The sequence below is a fragment of the Bison bison genome, unplaced genomic scaffold, assembly GCF_000754665.1.
Source record: "Bison bison bison isolate TAMUID 2011002044 unplaced genomic scaffold, Bison_UMD1.0 scf7180017864471, whole genome shotgun sequence".
Classification (NCBI taxonomy): Eukaryota; Metazoa; Chordata; class Mammalia; order Artiodactyla; family Bovidae; genus Bison; species Bison bison.
Genome location: NW_011495032.1, coordinates 38,366,118 through 38,384,102, shown reverse-complemented (window position 1 = coordinate 38,384,102; position 17,985 = coordinate 38,366,118). Strand labels below are relative to the sequence as shown.

The following is a 17,985-nucleotide window of genomic DNA, read 5'->3' as shown; positions in this document are numbered from 1 at the left end:
TCCCCCTGGACTTGAACTGAAATGAAGGATGGCAACTTAATGTTGATGGACTAGATGGCTTGGGGGACTTCCTGGTGGTCCAGTGGTCCACTTCTACAACCTAGATGTCCATCGGCAGACGAATGGATAGGAAAGCTGTGGTACATATACACAATGGAATATTATTTAGCCATTAAAAAGAATGCATTTGAATCAGTTCTAATGAGGGGGATGAAACTGGAGCCTATTATACAGAGTGAAGTAAGTCAGAAAGAAAAACACCAATACAGTATATTAACGCATATATATGGAATTTAGAAAGATGGTAATGATGACCCTATATGCGAGACAGCAAAAGAGACACATGTAAAGAACAGACTTTTGAACTCTGTGGGAGAAGGCGAGGGTGGGATTATTTGAGAAAATAGCATTGAAACATGTATAATATCATATGTGAAATAGATCGCCAGTCCAAGTTCGATGCATGAGACAGGGTGCTCAGGACTGGTGCACTGGGATGACCCTGAGGGATGGGATGGGGAGGGAGGTGGAAGGGGGTGTTCAGGATGGGGAACACATGTACACCCATGGCTGATTCATGTGAATGTATGGCAAAAACCACCACAATATTGTAAAGTAATTAGCCTCCAGTTAAAATAAATAAAAACAAAACAAACTCTGTGCTTCCAATGCAGGGGGCACAGTTTGATTCCTGGTCAGGGAACTAAAATCCTACATGCTGCGTGCCCCCCCGCCCCGAAAAAAAAACACTTGGCAACATTGGTATTATACTGGATCAAATACAGTTTACCCAGCTCAGTATATTATGCCCACAAAGCAACTGGAAAGCATAATCCTCCTTCCTGATATTTACCAAAGAGATTATGTAACTATGAGCTAACAGAATGTTCAAATATGGCATTTAAATCTCTAATTTCTCCTCTAAAATTCTCTAGGCATTTGCTAACAGCTGAGATGAGATTGCTTTGGGTCTGTTTGGTGAGGTTTTCCTTCCTCTAGTTTAAGACTTTTCCATCTCTCTCTCAGAGCCCTTTTGACATGATTTTATGAACCTATGGGTTCCACTAGCTGGCGAGCTCAACTAGGGTGAGGGCTACATCTACTTCATCTAGGTATCCCTTGTTCCTTACCCTAACCCCACCCTCCTCCATCCCGCAGGGACATCTTACCTTCGTCCTAATCGTGACTGCTTTGGACCTTGCCCACTGGTTTCCTTAACCTCTGAAAAAAACGTGGCAAATAAAGCTGCAACTTCCTAATGTAGGCTCAGGTAAATCTGTGATCTGTGGGAAGAGTCCACCGAAACAGAAGCCTCACAAATTGGTGGTAGATGGGAAGAGTCAAGATGTTAAGGACCCATATTAAGACCATTACACACCTATAAAACAGTCACTACACTCACTCTTTTTCTGAAAACTGTAGTGTTCAATGTTGGAGAGACTCAGAGACAAAGTGAGCAAACGTTAATTAGATTTTATTGTTGTCTTCATTTCAATTGTTTGTATCTCTGCAAAACCACCAGACAGCACCAAAGTTATCTTCAATAATGTTGGACAGAGTTGGGTTTTTTCAAACTAATGATAGTTATTTTTAAAAGGATGGGTTTCCCTCTAAAGGGGGAATTCAGCACCATGCATTAGGCGAATGCCCCTGGCCTTCTGTGGCACAGTGTTACCTGACCCATTGGGTTTGATTCACAGCAGTTCTTTCAACAGCTTCTTCCTGAAACATGAACATGGACACCAGCTCTTCATGTAAGGACCCAAACTTTAAAAATCTGTGTGACCGCATACGATTTTTTTTTTATTAGAAAGGGATCCCTCAGGAATTTTTTTAAGTTCAGAATGTATTAGTCTGGATTCATCTAGGGTTTATACCCTCAGTGGCCACAAAGATCCAAGCTTCTCAGCAAAGATTGTATTTGTTGATGAACTCCAGAAAATTCTGAGTGAGGTTTGGTCAAACCATCCCAAGCTGGGGCTTCCCAGGTGGTTCAGTGGTAAAGAATCCGCCTGCCAGTGCAGGAGACACAGAAGGCATAGGTTCAGTCCCTGGGTCAGTAAGATCCCCTGGAGGAAATGGCAACTTGCTCCAGTACTCTTGCCTGGAAAATCCCATGGACAGAGGAGCCTGGTGGGCTACGGTCCATAGGGTTGTGGAGTTGGACATGACTGAGCACACACACACACCCAAAGCTGACTCCATCTTCTTTTGCTTAGGGTTACTGACCCTGCTGGGGGTTGTGGAGCGGGGGCGGGGGCGGGGGAATGTCTGACAGATGCAATGCCTCTCTTCCCAGTCCTTCATCTGTACATTACATTAAATATCATCACCCAGTCCATCTTCACTACCTGGAAAAAAGCTATGCTACTGTAATTTGTACATGATACAATTGTACTCAGCTATCCACTCTTCCTTTTGAAAACACCTGAAACCATATGGCATTACAGATATTTAATTGCAACACACGAGTTGCTAATATCTGTGTGGTTTATGCATAGTATATGTAGCTAGTATCTATGTATAAGTTCTCTGTGTAAGATTTAGGCTTAAATAAATAAATAAATACATAAATAGAACTGTATTCACAGTTTGGGATCTGAATGTATTTAAATAATTACTGTAAGCCAGAGACTCTTACTTGCCTACCAAAATAGCCATTCTTTCCTTGTCTCTTAAATTAGCAGAATCCAAATATTTAGAATACAGCTGCCCAGTCAAAAGACTACATTTTCCAGCCTCTTTTGCTCATGAGGTCATGTGAGTAAGGCCTGGCCAATGAGATAGAAGAAGTGTTGAAAGGGACTCCTGGGAAACCTCCTTAGCTTAGGGAGAGTGTATGTGCTCTTCTCTGCCCTGTCCTCTGTTCTGTCTGAAACATGGATGGGACGACTGGAGATGTAGTCAGCGCTGGTTGCTGAGGATAAAGGCGATGAGGGTTGGGAAATAAAAAGAAAGCCTGGAACTCTGATGACTTTATCAGTTTCCCTGATGGTCTGCCTCCAGACTTCTTCTGTACAAGAAAGAACAGACTTTTGTCTTGTTTAAACTACTGCTATTTGGACTTCGATTATATTTAAGATATAGATCAAAATCTAAGTGATACACACAAATTCTTACATTCTGCTACACTGTAGCAACCCTGCTTCTTATATGTTTCACTCCATCACTGTCTATTATCTTATTAGTGGATTTGGTCTTCCCTGAGCCTCCTTAGTCTCCCTGTCACATTTAGTCACATACTAACCTGGGTTCCAGGCACCAGGAATACCTTCAAGTTCCTGAACTGTTGCACACCTGAACTTCCTTGTCTCAGATAAAGGGTTATCTTAGGGTAAGGAATAAAGAAGAGTTTATCCATTAGATGGACTATTTGGGCACAAATTGCTTTTCCGTTTCCTGCCCTCCTGAAAACCAACAAGATGGTACGACAGATAAGTGTGGGCTAAAATTTTCCAGAAGAACAGTGTATAGTGGGGAGAGAAGGAATAATTTAAACAAGGAGTATTCTGAAACTGGAAGATGATAAACAGGCTACTAAGACCAGAGAATGAAGTAAGTCATTGGGAATTTAGACAGCGGATGTTTCTATCTCCTGGGTGGCATCCTTGTTGGACAGGTTGCCTGAGATGTTGTCTGATTCAAGCAACTCCACAATGCTATAGGGAGAACAGTCTTCCAGACCCAGCTTACTGCATAGCCAACCACAAAAGCCTTTCTCCATGTCCCGGGCAGCTTGCCACCAGGCTTCCCAGGACCATGAGAGCTGGACCACGGCCGCATAGAGGCCCAGGGAAGAGGCCATGGCCATGATGAGCACTGGATAGCAGAGGATGAGGCAGGGGCAACATGAGATCTTGTGCCAGAAGGTCCTCTCCTCGTTGTATACGAGAAAGATGTTGTACCAAGTGATGGTGCCATAGTAGAAAGAGACCACAAAGGAGAGGAGGAAAACCACAGGCAGGCAGACCAACGTCCAGAGGACCACGTGTGGCCCACGGTCTGCTCCCAGCTGGCAGGCCTTTCTGCCTCCAGGTGTTGTTTCCCTTGACGATGCCTTGGGCTTGGTGAGTTCCTGCAGTTCCTTCTCTGTCAACGTGACATGGATGTCTACCATCTGCCCCTTTTTCTTTCCTCGGGTGATGGTCCCAGTTAATGTGACATAGCGGCTGTCCACGGGCACGTTCCACACACCTGCAGGGCACAGAGAGGCAAAAGTCAAGATCAGAAGAACAGACATTTCATCAGGGTTGTCCCCTGAGACTGGAGCCGAGTACAAGAAGGTCCTTTATTCTGGCCCCTGACACCACATGAAGTCAGTGATTTCACAGCAGATTCAATGAGTCTCCCTCAAGGGAAGGTTTAGTATTCCCATGATCAACTCTCCTGCCAGGGCCCTGCTAAGACTGTGAAGCAGGTTAAGCTTGTTTTTTACTATCTCTACTTCTCTGGGCTTCTATCATGTCTGCAATATGGAAGGGAGTGAGAACTCTACCACAGATACTTCTTCAGCGTGATCGTATTTCTGGTCTGTAAGTGCTGTGAAAATACTGTTCCTGAGTATCGGTTACCGTGTGTGAAGGTGGCACCGTGTATGCGTGCTATACTGATGGGCAGCCCACTCCTCTTCTCTCCTTATTCCTACCTCCATGCCTCTCTGAGAGAGAAATCCGGTTGACGTCCCAGGCTTCATATCCAAGTTCTGTACACACACAGGTACCACATACACACATGCACACCGCATACACATGCCCCAGCACAGATGCTCCACCAGTACCACCACCACTATCCCCACCACAGCAGCATCACTCCCACCCCCACCAAACAGCCGCTCTTTGGCGGGCCTGGGAGTGAGGCTGCAGGTAGTGAGTGTAAAACATGCAGCAAAGTCCACGGTCCTTAGTATGTGAAGGCGTTTGGTTGGCAGCTCCCCGAGGCCCTGTGGACGTCTAGCCCCTGGCTGAATGAGGGACAGAATGGGGCTAACTCAAGAGCAAATGTCCCTTCCTCTGAGAGGCTGTGCGGTCTAGCCCTCCACCCCCTTCCCTCACTTGGTCACCTCCCTTCTTCTCATGGAGGTTTACTGTCTTTGGAACCTGTACCACTATTATCTTTTGAAATCATCTTTTGTTTGCTGAGTTGTTTGCTATCTGTCTTCCCCTGACTGGAAGGTAAGTGGCATAAGAGCAGCGACTTGGCTCATCCCATTCACCATGGGCATATGTCTTAGGGATGACCCGTATACACAGACAGATCTACCATGTCCGTCTACTGCTGAAGAGTGACATTTAATATAGACGTCCTGCAGTTTCCTTAGCAGCAACAAACATTTTTATAACTGCTTCCTTATGCACATGGGCATGTGGTAGATACTGAGAATTTCTACGATGTAAGCTATGCATATTTTGAATTTAATAGATATTGACATATTTCCCAAAAGCAGATACCTTTTCCACATGAGGTATATGAGAGTATATCCATTTACTCACATTGATGTTAATATCTTTTACCTAATTTTTTGCCATCCATATAGGAAGTGAATATTATATAGTGAAGGAATTTTATAACTCCTATGTTATAATTCATGTTTTCCTGATTATTATGAACGTCAACTACATGTATTAAATAGTTAGCCTTGTTAGCTTATATTACTATTTTGTGTATAAATTGGTCTCTTCTATTATACCAGGAATTTCAAAAAAAGTAGAGTTCTCCTCCATATTACTTAGAAGAGAACCACAATAAATGCTCAACAAATATTGTTGACTTGTTGGATGAAGACTGCAACATCGTGAGAAGAAATGTATCCGTAAGAAGCAGGTCAGTGACTGAATGCCTGCCTGGCTTCTACAGGATCCTCACTGGGCCTGCTCCCTGTGGCTTTAAACAGGTGACCCCAGAGAGACTCACCATCATCCATAGGATAGTCTATGAAATCATCTCCCTCCTCCTCTTTAGGCTGATCTCCACCTTCCGATTCCCCAGGCTCCTCATCCAGTGTCTCACTCTCTGACCGGTAGATGATGATAGATTCTGGGCGGGACTCTTTCTTCTTCTTTTTCCTGCGCCCCATGGTGGATTCTCCATCGAGGACCAGAGCAGCTGCCATGGCTTTCCTCAGGGAGCTGTGGTGGGGGCTGGGGAGCTGACTCTGGCCTTCCACCAGTGCTGGCTCTTCCATCCTCGTCTTCAAATCTAGCTGTTCCTTGTCAAGAGTCCAATCTGCCAGAGCAAACTCATGACCCACAACATCACAGAGCTTCTTCCAGGATGCAGCTAATGCAAAGGCGTTCCAGTGACGAGTTGCACTTGAAAGACAGGGAAACAAAGTCATCAACAGGGAATGAATCAGGTGAGATGGAAAGGGGTTTAGGAAATGGTCCTCAACTTGGCAGACGCCTTCCCCTCCATTTATTTCTCACAAAACTTTATTTCGAGAGTAACGGATTTCTTTGGAAGGAATGATGCTAAAGCTGACACTCCAGTACTTTGGCCACCTCATGCGAAGAGTTAACTCATTGGAAAAGACTCTGATTCTGGGAGGGATTGGGGGCAGGAGGAGAAGGGGACAACAGAGGATAAGATGGCTGGATGGCATCACTGACTCAATGGACATGACTCTGGGTGAACTCCGGGAGTTGGTGATGGACAGGGAGGCCTGGCGTGCTGCAATTCATGGGGTTGCAAAGAGTCGGACACGACTGAGCGACTGAACTGAACTGAACTGAATATGGACTTACGTTTACAAGAATGAATCGTGAATAAAATTTTATTTGTGTTGCTATATTTTGAGTTGCATGTATTATGTAAAACCCATCAATCTAGCTGGGGGATGCCAAGTATAAAGAAGTTGGGTGAGGAAGCCTTACAGACAGGTTAAGGACCAATCTTCCTTGCACCATAGATGGAGATTCCTATGGCTGGGACTAGCATTCTAGGCTTCTGGCTATTAAGTCAGACATTACAACTATACTCAAATGGTTGAATGCAACTTTGAGCAAGTGGTGCCACTCAACACTGGCACCACTTCACCAACCATGCCTTCCCTGGTATTCTATAAAGGACACTTGTCTCCTGGTTTCTTGTTAGCCCAAGATCCCAGAATTGTTGGGATCTGTTCTAACACATTTTGGGAGACCACTGGAAAGAATGCACACATTTAACTCTTAACACTTTCTCTCCTCTTCTATTCTTCAGGTAAAAAGTGGGAGAGAGGAGAGTCTATACAACATCTTTTAAAGAAAAAACAGATCGGCCTGTGTTCTTGGTACATGAGTCATAAAGGGGAAAGTAATGTTTTGAGTGCTATTGCTAAAGAGGTGCCAGTTAGCAAGTATCCAGCTAGTGGCACTTAAAAAATTCTTCTTAACAAAATTGTTATTACACGGGGTTGGTGCAAAAGTAATTGAGGTTCAAAAGTAATTGTGGTTGACTTATGCAGGAGGTGCAAGAGATTCGGGTTTGATCCCTGGGTCAGGAAGATCCCCTGGAGAAAGGAATGGCAACCCACTCCAGGATTCTTGCCTAGAGAATTCCACGGACAGAGGAATCTGGCAAGCTACGGTCCATGGGATCGCAAAGAGTCGGACATGACTGAGCGACTATCACTTTCACTTTTTTTGCACCAACCACACTTACTTTTTAACCTCTATTACTTTTGCACCAACAATTACTATTGCACCAACCTCAATTGATTTTGCATCAACTGCAATTACTATTACTTTTCTACCAATCACAATTACTTTTGAACTGCACTTACTTTTGTACCAACCACAATTACTTTTGCATTTTCAATCACTTTGGCACCAACCGCAATTATTTTTGTAAACTAATATTATGGAAAGTTTCAAATATGTAAAAGGAGAAGATTTTTATTAGGGAAAGTGGCAAACCTTTATAGAAGCAAAGAGAATAATTTGAATGAACCCTCACTGTACCTCTCACCCAATTTCAACAATAAACAAAATACCAGTAGCCAATTTTGTTTCATTTCCTCCTATTATTTAAAAGCAATCATTAGACATCATTTCAGGAGTCACCGCAGACGGGGTTCAGTCCTTGGGTCAGAAAGATCCCCAGGAGTAGGAAATGGCAACTCACTCGATTATTTTTGCCTAGAAGATTCCATGGACGGAGGATCATGGTGGACTACAGTCCAGGGGCCACAAAGAGTCAGATAACGACTGAGTAACTGAACACACACACATGATATTGTGATTATCTTTTCTCAAAAAGAGAGTTCTTATACGTAAGAGATATATGCTGAAACAATTACATCTGTTGGATCATCGAAAAAGCAAGAGAGTTCCAGGAAAACATCTACGTCTGCTTTATTGACTATGCTAAAGCCTTTGACTGTGTGGATCACAATAAACTGTGGAAAATTCTTAAAGAGATGGGAATACCAGACTACCTGATCTGCCTCCTGAGAAACCTGTATGCAGGTCAAGAAGCAACAGTTAGAACTGGACATTGGACAACAGACTGGTTCCAAATCAAGAAAGGAGTACATCAAGGCTGTGTATTGTCACCCTGATTATTTAACTTACATGCAGAGCACATCATGTGAAATGCCGGGCTGGATGAAGCACAAGCTGGAATCAAGATTGCCGGGAGAAATCTCAATAACCTCAGATATGCAGATGACACCACCCTTATGGTTAAAACAAAGAATTAAAGAGCCTCTTGATGAAAGTGAAAGAAGAGAGTGAAAAAGTTGGCTTAAAACTCAATATTCAGAAAACTAAGATCATGGCATCCAGTCCCATCACTTCATGGCAAACAGAAGGAGAGACAATGGAAAAAGTAAAAGACTTTATTTTTGGGGGCTCGAAAATCACTGCAGATAGTGACTGCAGCCATGAAATAAAAGACGCTTGCTCCTTGGAAGAAAAGCTATGACCAACGTAGACAGCATATTAAAAAGCAGAGACATTACTTTGCCAACAAAGGTCCATCTAGTCAAAGCTATGGTTTTTCCAGTAGTCACGTATGGATGTGAGAGTTGAGTTATAAAGAAAGCTGAGCACTGAAGAATTGATGCTCTTAAACTGTTGGAGAAGACTCTTGAGAGTCCCTTGGATTGCAAGGAGATCCAACCAGTCAATCTTAAAGGAAATCAGTCCTGAATATTCATTGGAAGACTGATGCTGATGCTGAAACTCTAATACTTTGGTCACCTAATTCGAAGAACTGACTCATTTGAAAAGACCCTGATGCTGGGAAAGATTGAAGGTGGGAGGAGAAGGGGATGACAGAGGATGAGATGGTTGGATGGCATCACTGACTCGATAGCCATGAGTTTGAGTAAGCTCCAGGAGTTGGTGATGGACAGGGAGGCCTGGCGTGCTGCAGTCCATAGGGTCACAAAGAGTTGGACACAACTGAGCAACTGAACTGAACTGAAGATATATAGCAGGAAAAAAATTCTCTTTTTCCAAGGTTTCAAATAATAGAATTAAGAGAAGAGACAGGACTCTGCTCTTTTTCCTGCATGGTAGGCTTCACGCATCCACCACCACCCCTAGTCCAAAGATTATGAATGAATGTGATACTGCAGACTGTTAACCTCAATCCACAATGAGCTCTGAATCCTCAGTCATTCTGAGGTAGGTGGAATAGGTTTTAAAGTATATACTACTCAAACTCTGGAACTTAATGCATAAACTACTGATTTTAAGCCATATTTGAAAGAAATTCTCCAAGTAATTCTTAACTGCATCCACAACTTTGTCCCATCTTCATTGTTACCACTGTGGTCTATGAGGCCATCATCTCTTACTATGGTTCTAAAAATGTTCCTTATCTTCTGGCTTCTATTCTTGCTGTCTTGCAATCAATTCTCCACTTAGCAGTTAGAAAGGTCTGTTAAAAACATACATAAAAGCAGGCCATTTTCTGTTTAAAATCCTCCAGTGACTTCCCATTGGTATAAAATGAAATTTAAACTTGTCCTGTGGCCTAAAGACCTGTGGATCTGGCTCCTCCCTGTCCTGCCATCCTAGCCTACACCATCTCCTTCACATATTCCTCCAATGCTTCCATCACTCTAGCTGCCTATGTACTCCTCCAGAGGTTTATTAAAAGAAAACCAATAGCTCTGAAGCAGTCAGTAAACAACCAAAGACTCACAAGACCACAAAATGAACTTCTTTACCCAGGCATAGTGCCTTTGTTGGGCTGGGGCATCAGCACACATCTGGTCATTACTCCCATCCAGTCAGTCAGTCACTTGGTCACTAACGCCACCTCCACAGTGGTGGAACACTGGTGCCATGGACTTCTTACCATTGGGCATGATTTTCCTGGAGTCTGTTTATAATTCTTTGCTGCCAGGTAGTCACTGAAGCAGACCTGATCCAGTGCTTTCTCTAAACCCATCCAGATCCTCAGCAGAACTTCTGGACTTGGTGGGTGGGAGAGGCCACGAAGCTTTGAAGGCTCTGCTCTTAGATTAATTGCAGGGAAGCAAGTAACATACATGGATGAAATGTGGCTGGAAAAAAGCTAATAAGTGCCAATGATACCAAGACTTAGCATCTGGACACAAGGAGTGGTGGGGGCTATGGAAAATATAAGAGCTCAGGTCTCATCTGAAATAAGAAGTTACTGTTCTCTTTTTCCCACCAAGCCCAGTATTCAGCCAACTGCTTTCACAGACAAATTCAGGCCCATTTAGTAGGGGTTGTCTGAAACTGCATGTGGAAGTTCGTGATTTTAATTGTTGCAATTAGTCTAAATTTAAATAAATTACCATGGGGACAAACAACCAAAACAAATCATAAACAGGGTGCCATTCTGCCATCTCTGATTTATAAAGCTTTCAAATTAGGGTGCTCTGCTCCACTGGTTTAATTGAGTACAATCAGGAATTGAGTTTTTGTACCTTCACTGAAATTAACACATCTTCTTTCTCCAAGGAACCTGAACTGGGGCCAGGTGGGTAAAGGATCATCATTTTCAAGTTCATTTACGACTGTTCCTTATTGGAAAAGATCCTGATGCTGGGAAACATTGAAGGCAAAAGAAGAGGGTGGTAAAAGATGAGATGGTTGGATAGCATCACCAGTTCAATGGACATGAACTTGGGCAAACTCTGGGACACAGTAGGGACAGGGAGACCTGGCACACTACAGTCCGTGGGATGGCAGAGTGAGACACGACTTAGCCACTGAACAACAAAAACAACAGTGAACTGTGCCTTGCTCCAGCCCTGCTGTTCTTCCAGTTTTCTTACCTGTGGCTCTGTCACTCAAAGAGATAAGAGTCCTCTGTCTGGGGTGACCAAACTCTCTGCTTAGCATCTTGGCTTAACACCATTAGATGTAGTAGGCCAACTAAGAGATGAAATGCTTGCCATTTCACCACTGAGAATGACTAGTAGACCCTCTCAGAGAGATACTCTCACAAATGTAAAAATGGAAGGAAATTTGGTTCAGATGAGTGTCAAGTGATTGCAAAATGATGGAGAAGCAACTTAGAACGCCTAGTCTCCCCCCGTTGCTGTGATTGGCTGTGAGCACAGTTAGGCTATAGCCTTTTCCTTTGTGGTCCTTAAGCAGCACTTCTCTTGTCTCCTGGTCCTGGAAGGCTTTCACACTGAGGCTAGTTCATCACCTGAGGAGCATCTGTCTATAGAGGAAATAGCTCCTGGTAATGAAGCTAGTTGGTTATAAGCAGCCTGAGCATCTTTTTACTGTAAGAGCTATAAGATAAGATCTTTACTGTCTGATCTTTCATTTGCTTATTGTTTTACTTCTTATGGCACACATGCCCCTTCCATCCTCAACTCCCAACTTATCCTAAAACATAAACTCTATCAGTTCAGCACACCTGTCTTGTCCACTGTACTGTATCTTTCATATCTAGAATAGTATCTGGCACATGAAAGGTGTTCTATAAATATCGGATGAATATTGTGAACTGGCTTCCATAGTGGCTCAGATGTAAAGGATCTGCCTGCAATGCAGGACACTCAGGTTCAATCCTTGGGTTGGGAAGACCGCCTGGAGAAGGACATGGATACCCACTCCAGTATTCTTGCCTGGAGAATTCCATAGACAGAGAAGCCTGGTGGCTACAGTCCATGGAATCACAAAAAGTCGGACGTGACCTGAGCAACTAACACATTTTAAGAATCTTACTTATATAAGTTGGCTCTGGATTGCTTTTACATCAAGGCAGGGCAGAGCTAGATATGCCCCACTGATATTCCTTCAGCACTGAGATTCTGTCTCCGTGTTGAGAATCCCACAGGCCCCTGTCAGTCTGAGCCAGCAGCTGCTTTGTGGAGGGGAGAAAATGAAGATACTAGGCAGATGGGATGGGGGGGGAGTGGGAAGATGGGTGAGCAGCAAGAGAATCTCAGAAGATGAACCGAGGGAGTGCTAATGGGCTATGACAAAGCGGGAGGGTGGGAGGATCATGGCCACACTGATGCCTTTTCCCCCAGGACAAAGTGGGCAGCGTTGCAGAGCACCAGGCGGTCTTTGATTCAGCCAAAAGAGCAGTCATTGCAGCAGGGCGTGGATGCCCTGAAAAAAGAGGGCTCAATCTGGAAACAAAGAGCTTCCCAAAGGCAGAGCTGTTGCTGGGTCTCCAGGCCTGTTGGGGGTTTGCAGACATTCAGACACTGATTGAAGTCAGAGGCAGGGGCAGAGAGGACAGGTCTTTTTTAATTTAACTTCCCAAAGTGAAATCTATCTAGAAACACTTGATCATGGAACAAAGGAATTATTTTTATGGGTTTTATTTTAGTTTATTTATTTTTGCTACTTTCTTTTTTTAATTAAAGGATAATTACTTTACAGAATTTTGTGGTTCTCTGTCAAACATCAATAAGAATCAGCCATAGGTACACACATGTCTCTCTCTCCTGAACCTCACTCCTATCTCCGTCCCCAACCCACCCCTCTAGTTTGTTACAGAGCCCCCAGTTTGAGTTCCCCATACAGCAAATTCCCATTGGCTATCTGTTTTACATATGGTAGTGTAAGTTTCCATGTTACAGGTCTTTTTAAAAAAAGACCTCTCAAAAAGATTTCACATCTCCCTAAATCATAGGCTGTCTTTGGACTGTGAAAAAGAGCTTTGTGTCTGCTCATAGTGCAACTTCCTTGAGCCTGCAAAATGGCTTCTGGTCATCCTCAGCAAGCAAAATTGGCTTGAAGCCTGTCCAGTCAGTCATCTTTTCACTGGAGGACAGCAGAATGCCTCTCTGAGGCCACTGAGCCACCACACACACAGCGGCTGCAGTACTGCCAGGTCCATGCGGAACCACCCTGGTGGAGCTCCGTGAATCCACAAGTCCAGGCCAGGTCACAAACCACATTTGATCAGATCTTCAATCAAAGTATCATTGAAAGAAATTTAAAGTGCTCCTTCCTCCGGAGAAAGAAGGCCTCAAATTTTCTGCAATAAGAAACCTCTCAGAACTGAGAGGTGACCAGTAGAAGTGATCCCTTCATAAACTAATCAGCAAATGAGAAGCGGAAGAGGTATCTTCCCTTCTTTAAGGCGCATACTTGGAATCTGTCAGCAACAAAGATAGGGAGTAAGTTCTTCTCAAAAGAGGTCAGAGGAGGGCAGGGGGATGGAGGAACAGGGAGGCAGTGATGTCTGATTCCACTCTCAACCAGATCCATTTCCAATTCACTCTGAATAATTCGGTGGTGGACCCAACAAAAGAATGATGGCATTTGTTTGCTTTTACATTACTTCAATACCTTGCAGAGAGAAATACAGTATTCTTGTTAGGGGAACCACTGACTGAAACTGCCCATCCTGGCCAGGCACAATAGTAACCACTTACATGAGTTACCTTACAACAGGAGGTCCTGGTAAGGAACATGGAACTAACAAGCTAATTTTGGGAAAGGTCAAAAGGAGAGAGGAGATGCCAGGCAACATGTCTTACCAACTTCCCAGATTCCTTCTTGCTGGAATCCATCTTGGCTGAGTGATGCGCAAGCCACCAGGAAGGACCCTGAACCAGAATGACTGGCCAAAGACAACCCAGAAACCAACCCTGTTACCATAAAACCCAAGACTGAGAGCCACTTGGCAGAGTAGTTCTCCTGGGTTCCCTTACCCTGCAGCTACCCCCACCCCCAAGCCCGGATGTCCCCTACCAATAAAGTCTCTTGCTTTGTCAGCATGTGTGTCTCCTTGGACAATACTTTTGTGAGTGTTAGACAAGAGTCCACTCTCAAGCCCTGGAGGGTCCCCCTTCCTACAGACTTAGAAATAGCATCCTGCATGGACGATTAGGATCACAGCACCTGTCACAGTCCCTAGATCTGCCACTTTCTTAGGCAAAGTCTCCTGAGGCTAGTGTAATTGCACTCTGGTGGGCAGACAGCACAAAGCAAGATGGAGAATTTGAATAGCGAATTACTGTTAATGGGCACCAAAATGCGGGTGATAAATCTCCACCATCCTCAATAGGCGAGCTCGCCTGCATAAGAAATGAACTAGAGGGTAGGATCTCAAACACACACCTACAGACGCCTTCTTGCAGGAAGCATACACCTTTCAAAAAAAAAGATCTTTTGGACTCATCAATTTTATGCAGCCCAGCTGAAATGGATCAAACCTCAAATCAAACCTCAAAGAGTCCTTCTTCCCTTCATTCCTGGGTGAGGAGAGGTAGATAAGGTGGAGGTGGGATTGTGTCTTTTAAAAATCATTTATTATCTTGGTCTCTGGATAATTACAATTGTATTCCGCCCCCTCCACCTTTTGTTTCCATCCCTTCCAGAGGATGAAGCAAGATTTTCTCCCCCTCGGCTAAGGCTGCCCCTTTCCTTTCCAGCCAGCTGCACAAAGCAACTGGAGCCAGAGCATCGCTCTCGACACCACGCCCTCCGCGGGAGGGCGGAGCAAGGCTCCCGAGCTGCAGCCTCTTTTCCCAGACGCATTGGAGATTTAATTTTAATTAAAACCGTGAGAGGTATACCACTGAGCATTAAATTTTTCAAAATAGAGCACAGCGCCACTTTTTGTCTTCTTCCCTTCCCCAACAGCATCGAAATAAAACACACACACAAGGAACAAGGAGTCTCACCTACATGTGCTGCGGACCCGGGCAGGCGGAGAGCGCTGAGCGTCAGGATGCAGCCGCTGAGGAACGGTTCTGCACTGGAGAGACACAGAGCCGCTGCGGCGGTCGTGCCAGGTTGGTGATTGGGATGGGGCGGGATGACAGAGCGGGATGACGGAGAGGGGCGGGGCAGAGGAGAGGGGGCGGGGCGACGCGGGCGTGACCTCGGTGGCTTAGCTTGCCCTGCCCTCCATTGCTCAAACGCGTTATGGCCGTGAATTCTTGGGTTAAGGGCAAAAGCTGCTTAGCAGCAGGCTTGCTGCAGCACCAGGTGGCCATCGTCACCGGTGGGGGCACGGGCATCGGGAAGGCCATCGTGAAAGAGCTCCTGCATCTGGGTGCGTGAACAGGTCCCTGGGCTAGGGTATCCTGAGGAAGGGGTCCTCAGAGGTTGGTTTAACCCGGAGCGGGGTGGCGGGGTGGGGAGCCAGCGGATGGTATCCGGGCTTAGGAGAGCGTTGCGTTGCAAAGGAAAGGAAGTGTAGCTGTGGGTGAAATTAGAACCGCGAGCGCGAGTGGGGAGAGGAGAGTTCTTTCTAAAAAGTTATGGACAAGCATTGGATGGACTATTTGTAAACTAAAGGGAAATTTTCGAGCCGAAGGTACAGTGCCCGATGTGGGGATTAAGGAAACGTGTGGAAGCTTGCTATGGACTTAATTATGAAACCATTATCATTATTAATATGTAATTATGGAATCGTTATGGTCAATTAATTATTCATATGGAATTGGTTATGTATTTTGAATTAATTCTAGGGAATTTCCTGGCGGTCCAGTGGTTAGGACTCAGCGCTTTCACTGCAGTGGGAACTAATATCCCACTCCCGCAAGCCATGCATCTGTGGCCAAAAAAACCCCCTGTTTTTTCATTCTGTTTATTGCCTGATGAATGATTACGAAATATGGAAAGACTACTGGAAAAGTTTTTATTTAACATGTGGAGAGGCTCCTATCATATAATCTTGAATCTCTTAATATTTACCTTGACTTCAGAGTTAAGTAGGTAGTAATGACCATGAAGTTTCACCAGGGTCAGATTACGAAATGCTAATCCTCCTTTTTTTTCTTATTAAGATGTATTTTTTCATTTTTTTTAAGCATACTTTTTTTTAAGTTCATATTATGTGCTGAGCTTAACTTGATTTGGGTGAAGGGAGGACTTTGTGAGTACAAAAAGAGGAAAGAAACCACAAAAGAGAAAATAAATAAATATGAAAATGTAAATCCTCATTGAATTAAAAAATATACATGAATAAAATTTGAAGGTACATGAAGAAAAACATTTGCAATATGCAACAAATTTACTGTATAAAGAGATCTCATAAATAAGGGACACACTGGTAGAAAAATAGGCTTATGATAATGGGCCAAGCATTTTAAAGAAAGAACTAAAAAAAGGCAGTGAGTGCAAGAAGAAACAGTCAATTTTGGGGCAATGAAATGCAAAATATAGCAATAAAAAGGTTCATTGTTTTTCTAACAAAATTTTAAAACATTAGGGAAAATGAAAATGTTGATGACAGAGAGGACAGGCAAGAATGTAAAATATTGCAAGCTTTCTAGAGGTCAGCTTAGGGAAAAAAATCCAAACATGTTAACAGTGTTCGTGCTGTGTGACCTAGTAATTCCTCTATCAGGAATTCATTCTTTGGAAATAATCAGGGACAAGCACATACATGTGTAGAAGAGTGTAATGTTCAGTAGTGAGATGTGATAAGGGGAATGAATAAATCAGTAACACTGAAATATGCTGCTATTTAAATACCTTGCTACTGAAGAATGTATGTTGTCAAATGCATACCATATAATTTAAAAAGTAGGATTCTAAACAAAATATAGCATTCCAATTTAATTGTTAATGAAAGATGTATATGCAGGAAAGACTGGAAAGAAGTTTACAACATTGTTTATCAGCAACTGCTGTTTCTGGAAATGATTTGAATGATGAGTGGTTAAATTGTATTCATTTTTCAGATCTTTTTAATGAACACATAAATTGTCTTTGCTTCCCATATGTTTCTAATGCTCGGCACATAGTATGAGCTTAAAAAAATGAAAAAATACATCTTAATAAGAAAAAAAAAGGGAAATTAGCATTTCTTAAAAGTCCATCTAGTCAGGGCTATGGTTTTTCCAGTAGTCATGTATGGATGTGAGAGTTGGACTATAAAGAAAGCTGAGTGCCGAAGAATTGATGCTTTTGAACTGTGGTGTTGGAGAAGACTCTTGAGAGTCCCTTTGTAGGAGGAAACAGACAGAACAGGCTCCATCTTGAAAGCAGGACTCTTATCTTGGGCTGGACTGTGGACTTTGAGCTATATGCCCAGTACCTATAGAAACGACATACCAACTGGAAAACCAGGCCTCCTTGATGGAAGAACACCAGGGCTCATACCTAGACTCTTCACTGCCTAAAAGAATACCCTAATCATCTGTGTAACCAGATAGAATCATAAATTCTATTATGCTTATTGGGGTATGACCACAAGCCTATTGATAATTGTCCACTATTAACTACCTAGGCTTAAGGCATATGAATCACGGGTTAACTTTGATTATATCTTTTTCTTCCTTTGTTCAGACTAGTTTCAGGGAATTTGGGAGGTGGGTTTGGGCACATACACTTAGGGTATACAAGGTTTTCACAAAAACTGTTTGGGGTCCTTGGCTAAGAGGAGACTCTGTGTTGGGCCCTCTGGTGTAATAAACTACACTCCACTGCCTGCATCATCCTTCTAAGTGAGTTTGTTTCCCGGAACGTGTGGCTATAACACCTTGGATTGTAAGGAGATCCAACCAGTCAATCCTGAAGGAAATCAGTCCTGAATATTCATTGGAAGGACTGATGCTGAAGCTGAAACTCCAATACTTTGGCCACCTGATGT

The 17,985-nt window shown here is 43.6% G+C and overlaps 2 protein-coding genes across 4 annotated transcripts in view; one reads left to right on the top strand and one right to left on the bottom strand.

Annotated features, from left to right (window-relative positions):
- Window positions 1-3,038: 3,038 nt before the first annotated feature.
- Window positions 3,039-15,164, bottom strand: TMEM169 (transmembrane protein 169). 2 transcript variants are annotated; one of them, XM_010861157.1, is made up of 3 exons: window positions 15,065-15,164; window positions 5,911-6,308; window positions 3,039-4,194 (listed from the first exon to the last, which is right to left on the bottom strand). In XM_010861157.1, exons 2-3 carry the CDS (start codon window positions 6,179-6,181, stop codon window positions 3,572-3,574), a joined length of 894 nt encoding a protein of 297 aa, XP_010859459.1. In that variant the 5' UTR covers window positions 6,182-6,308; window positions 15,065-15,164; the 3' UTR covers window positions 3,039-3,571. The 2 variants fall into 2 exon arrangements, with proteins under 2 accessions (XP_010859459.1, XP_010859460.1); XM_010861158.1 differs by having other exon boundaries at window positions 15,069-15,164.
- Window positions 15,165-15,261: 97 nt separating this feature from the next.
- Window positions 15,262-17,985, top strand: part of PECR (peroxisomal trans-2-enoyl-CoA reductase) — a 36,688-nt gene continuing 33,964 nt past the window's right edge. For both annotated transcript variants that reach the window (XM_010861155.1, XM_010861156.1), the window contains exon 1: window positions 15,262-15,438. In XM_010861155.1, the coding sequence (XP_010859457.1) occupies window positions 15,309-15,438 (130 nt within the window). In that variant the 5' untranslated portion in view covers window positions 15,262-15,308. The remainder of the gene's footprint in view (window positions 15,439-17,985) is intronic.

Bases quoted from the DNA above. Each gene is read 5' to 3' on its own strand.
- TMEM169 (XM_010861157.1), bottom strand. From the start codon at position 6,181: ATGGAAGAGCCAGCACTGGTGGAAGGCCAGAGTCAGCTCCCCAGCCCC. The intron at 4,195-5,910 runs GTGAGTCTCTCT...TGTGCCCTGCAG, and splicing joins AGACTATCCTATGGATGATG to GTGTGTGGAACGTGCCCGTG.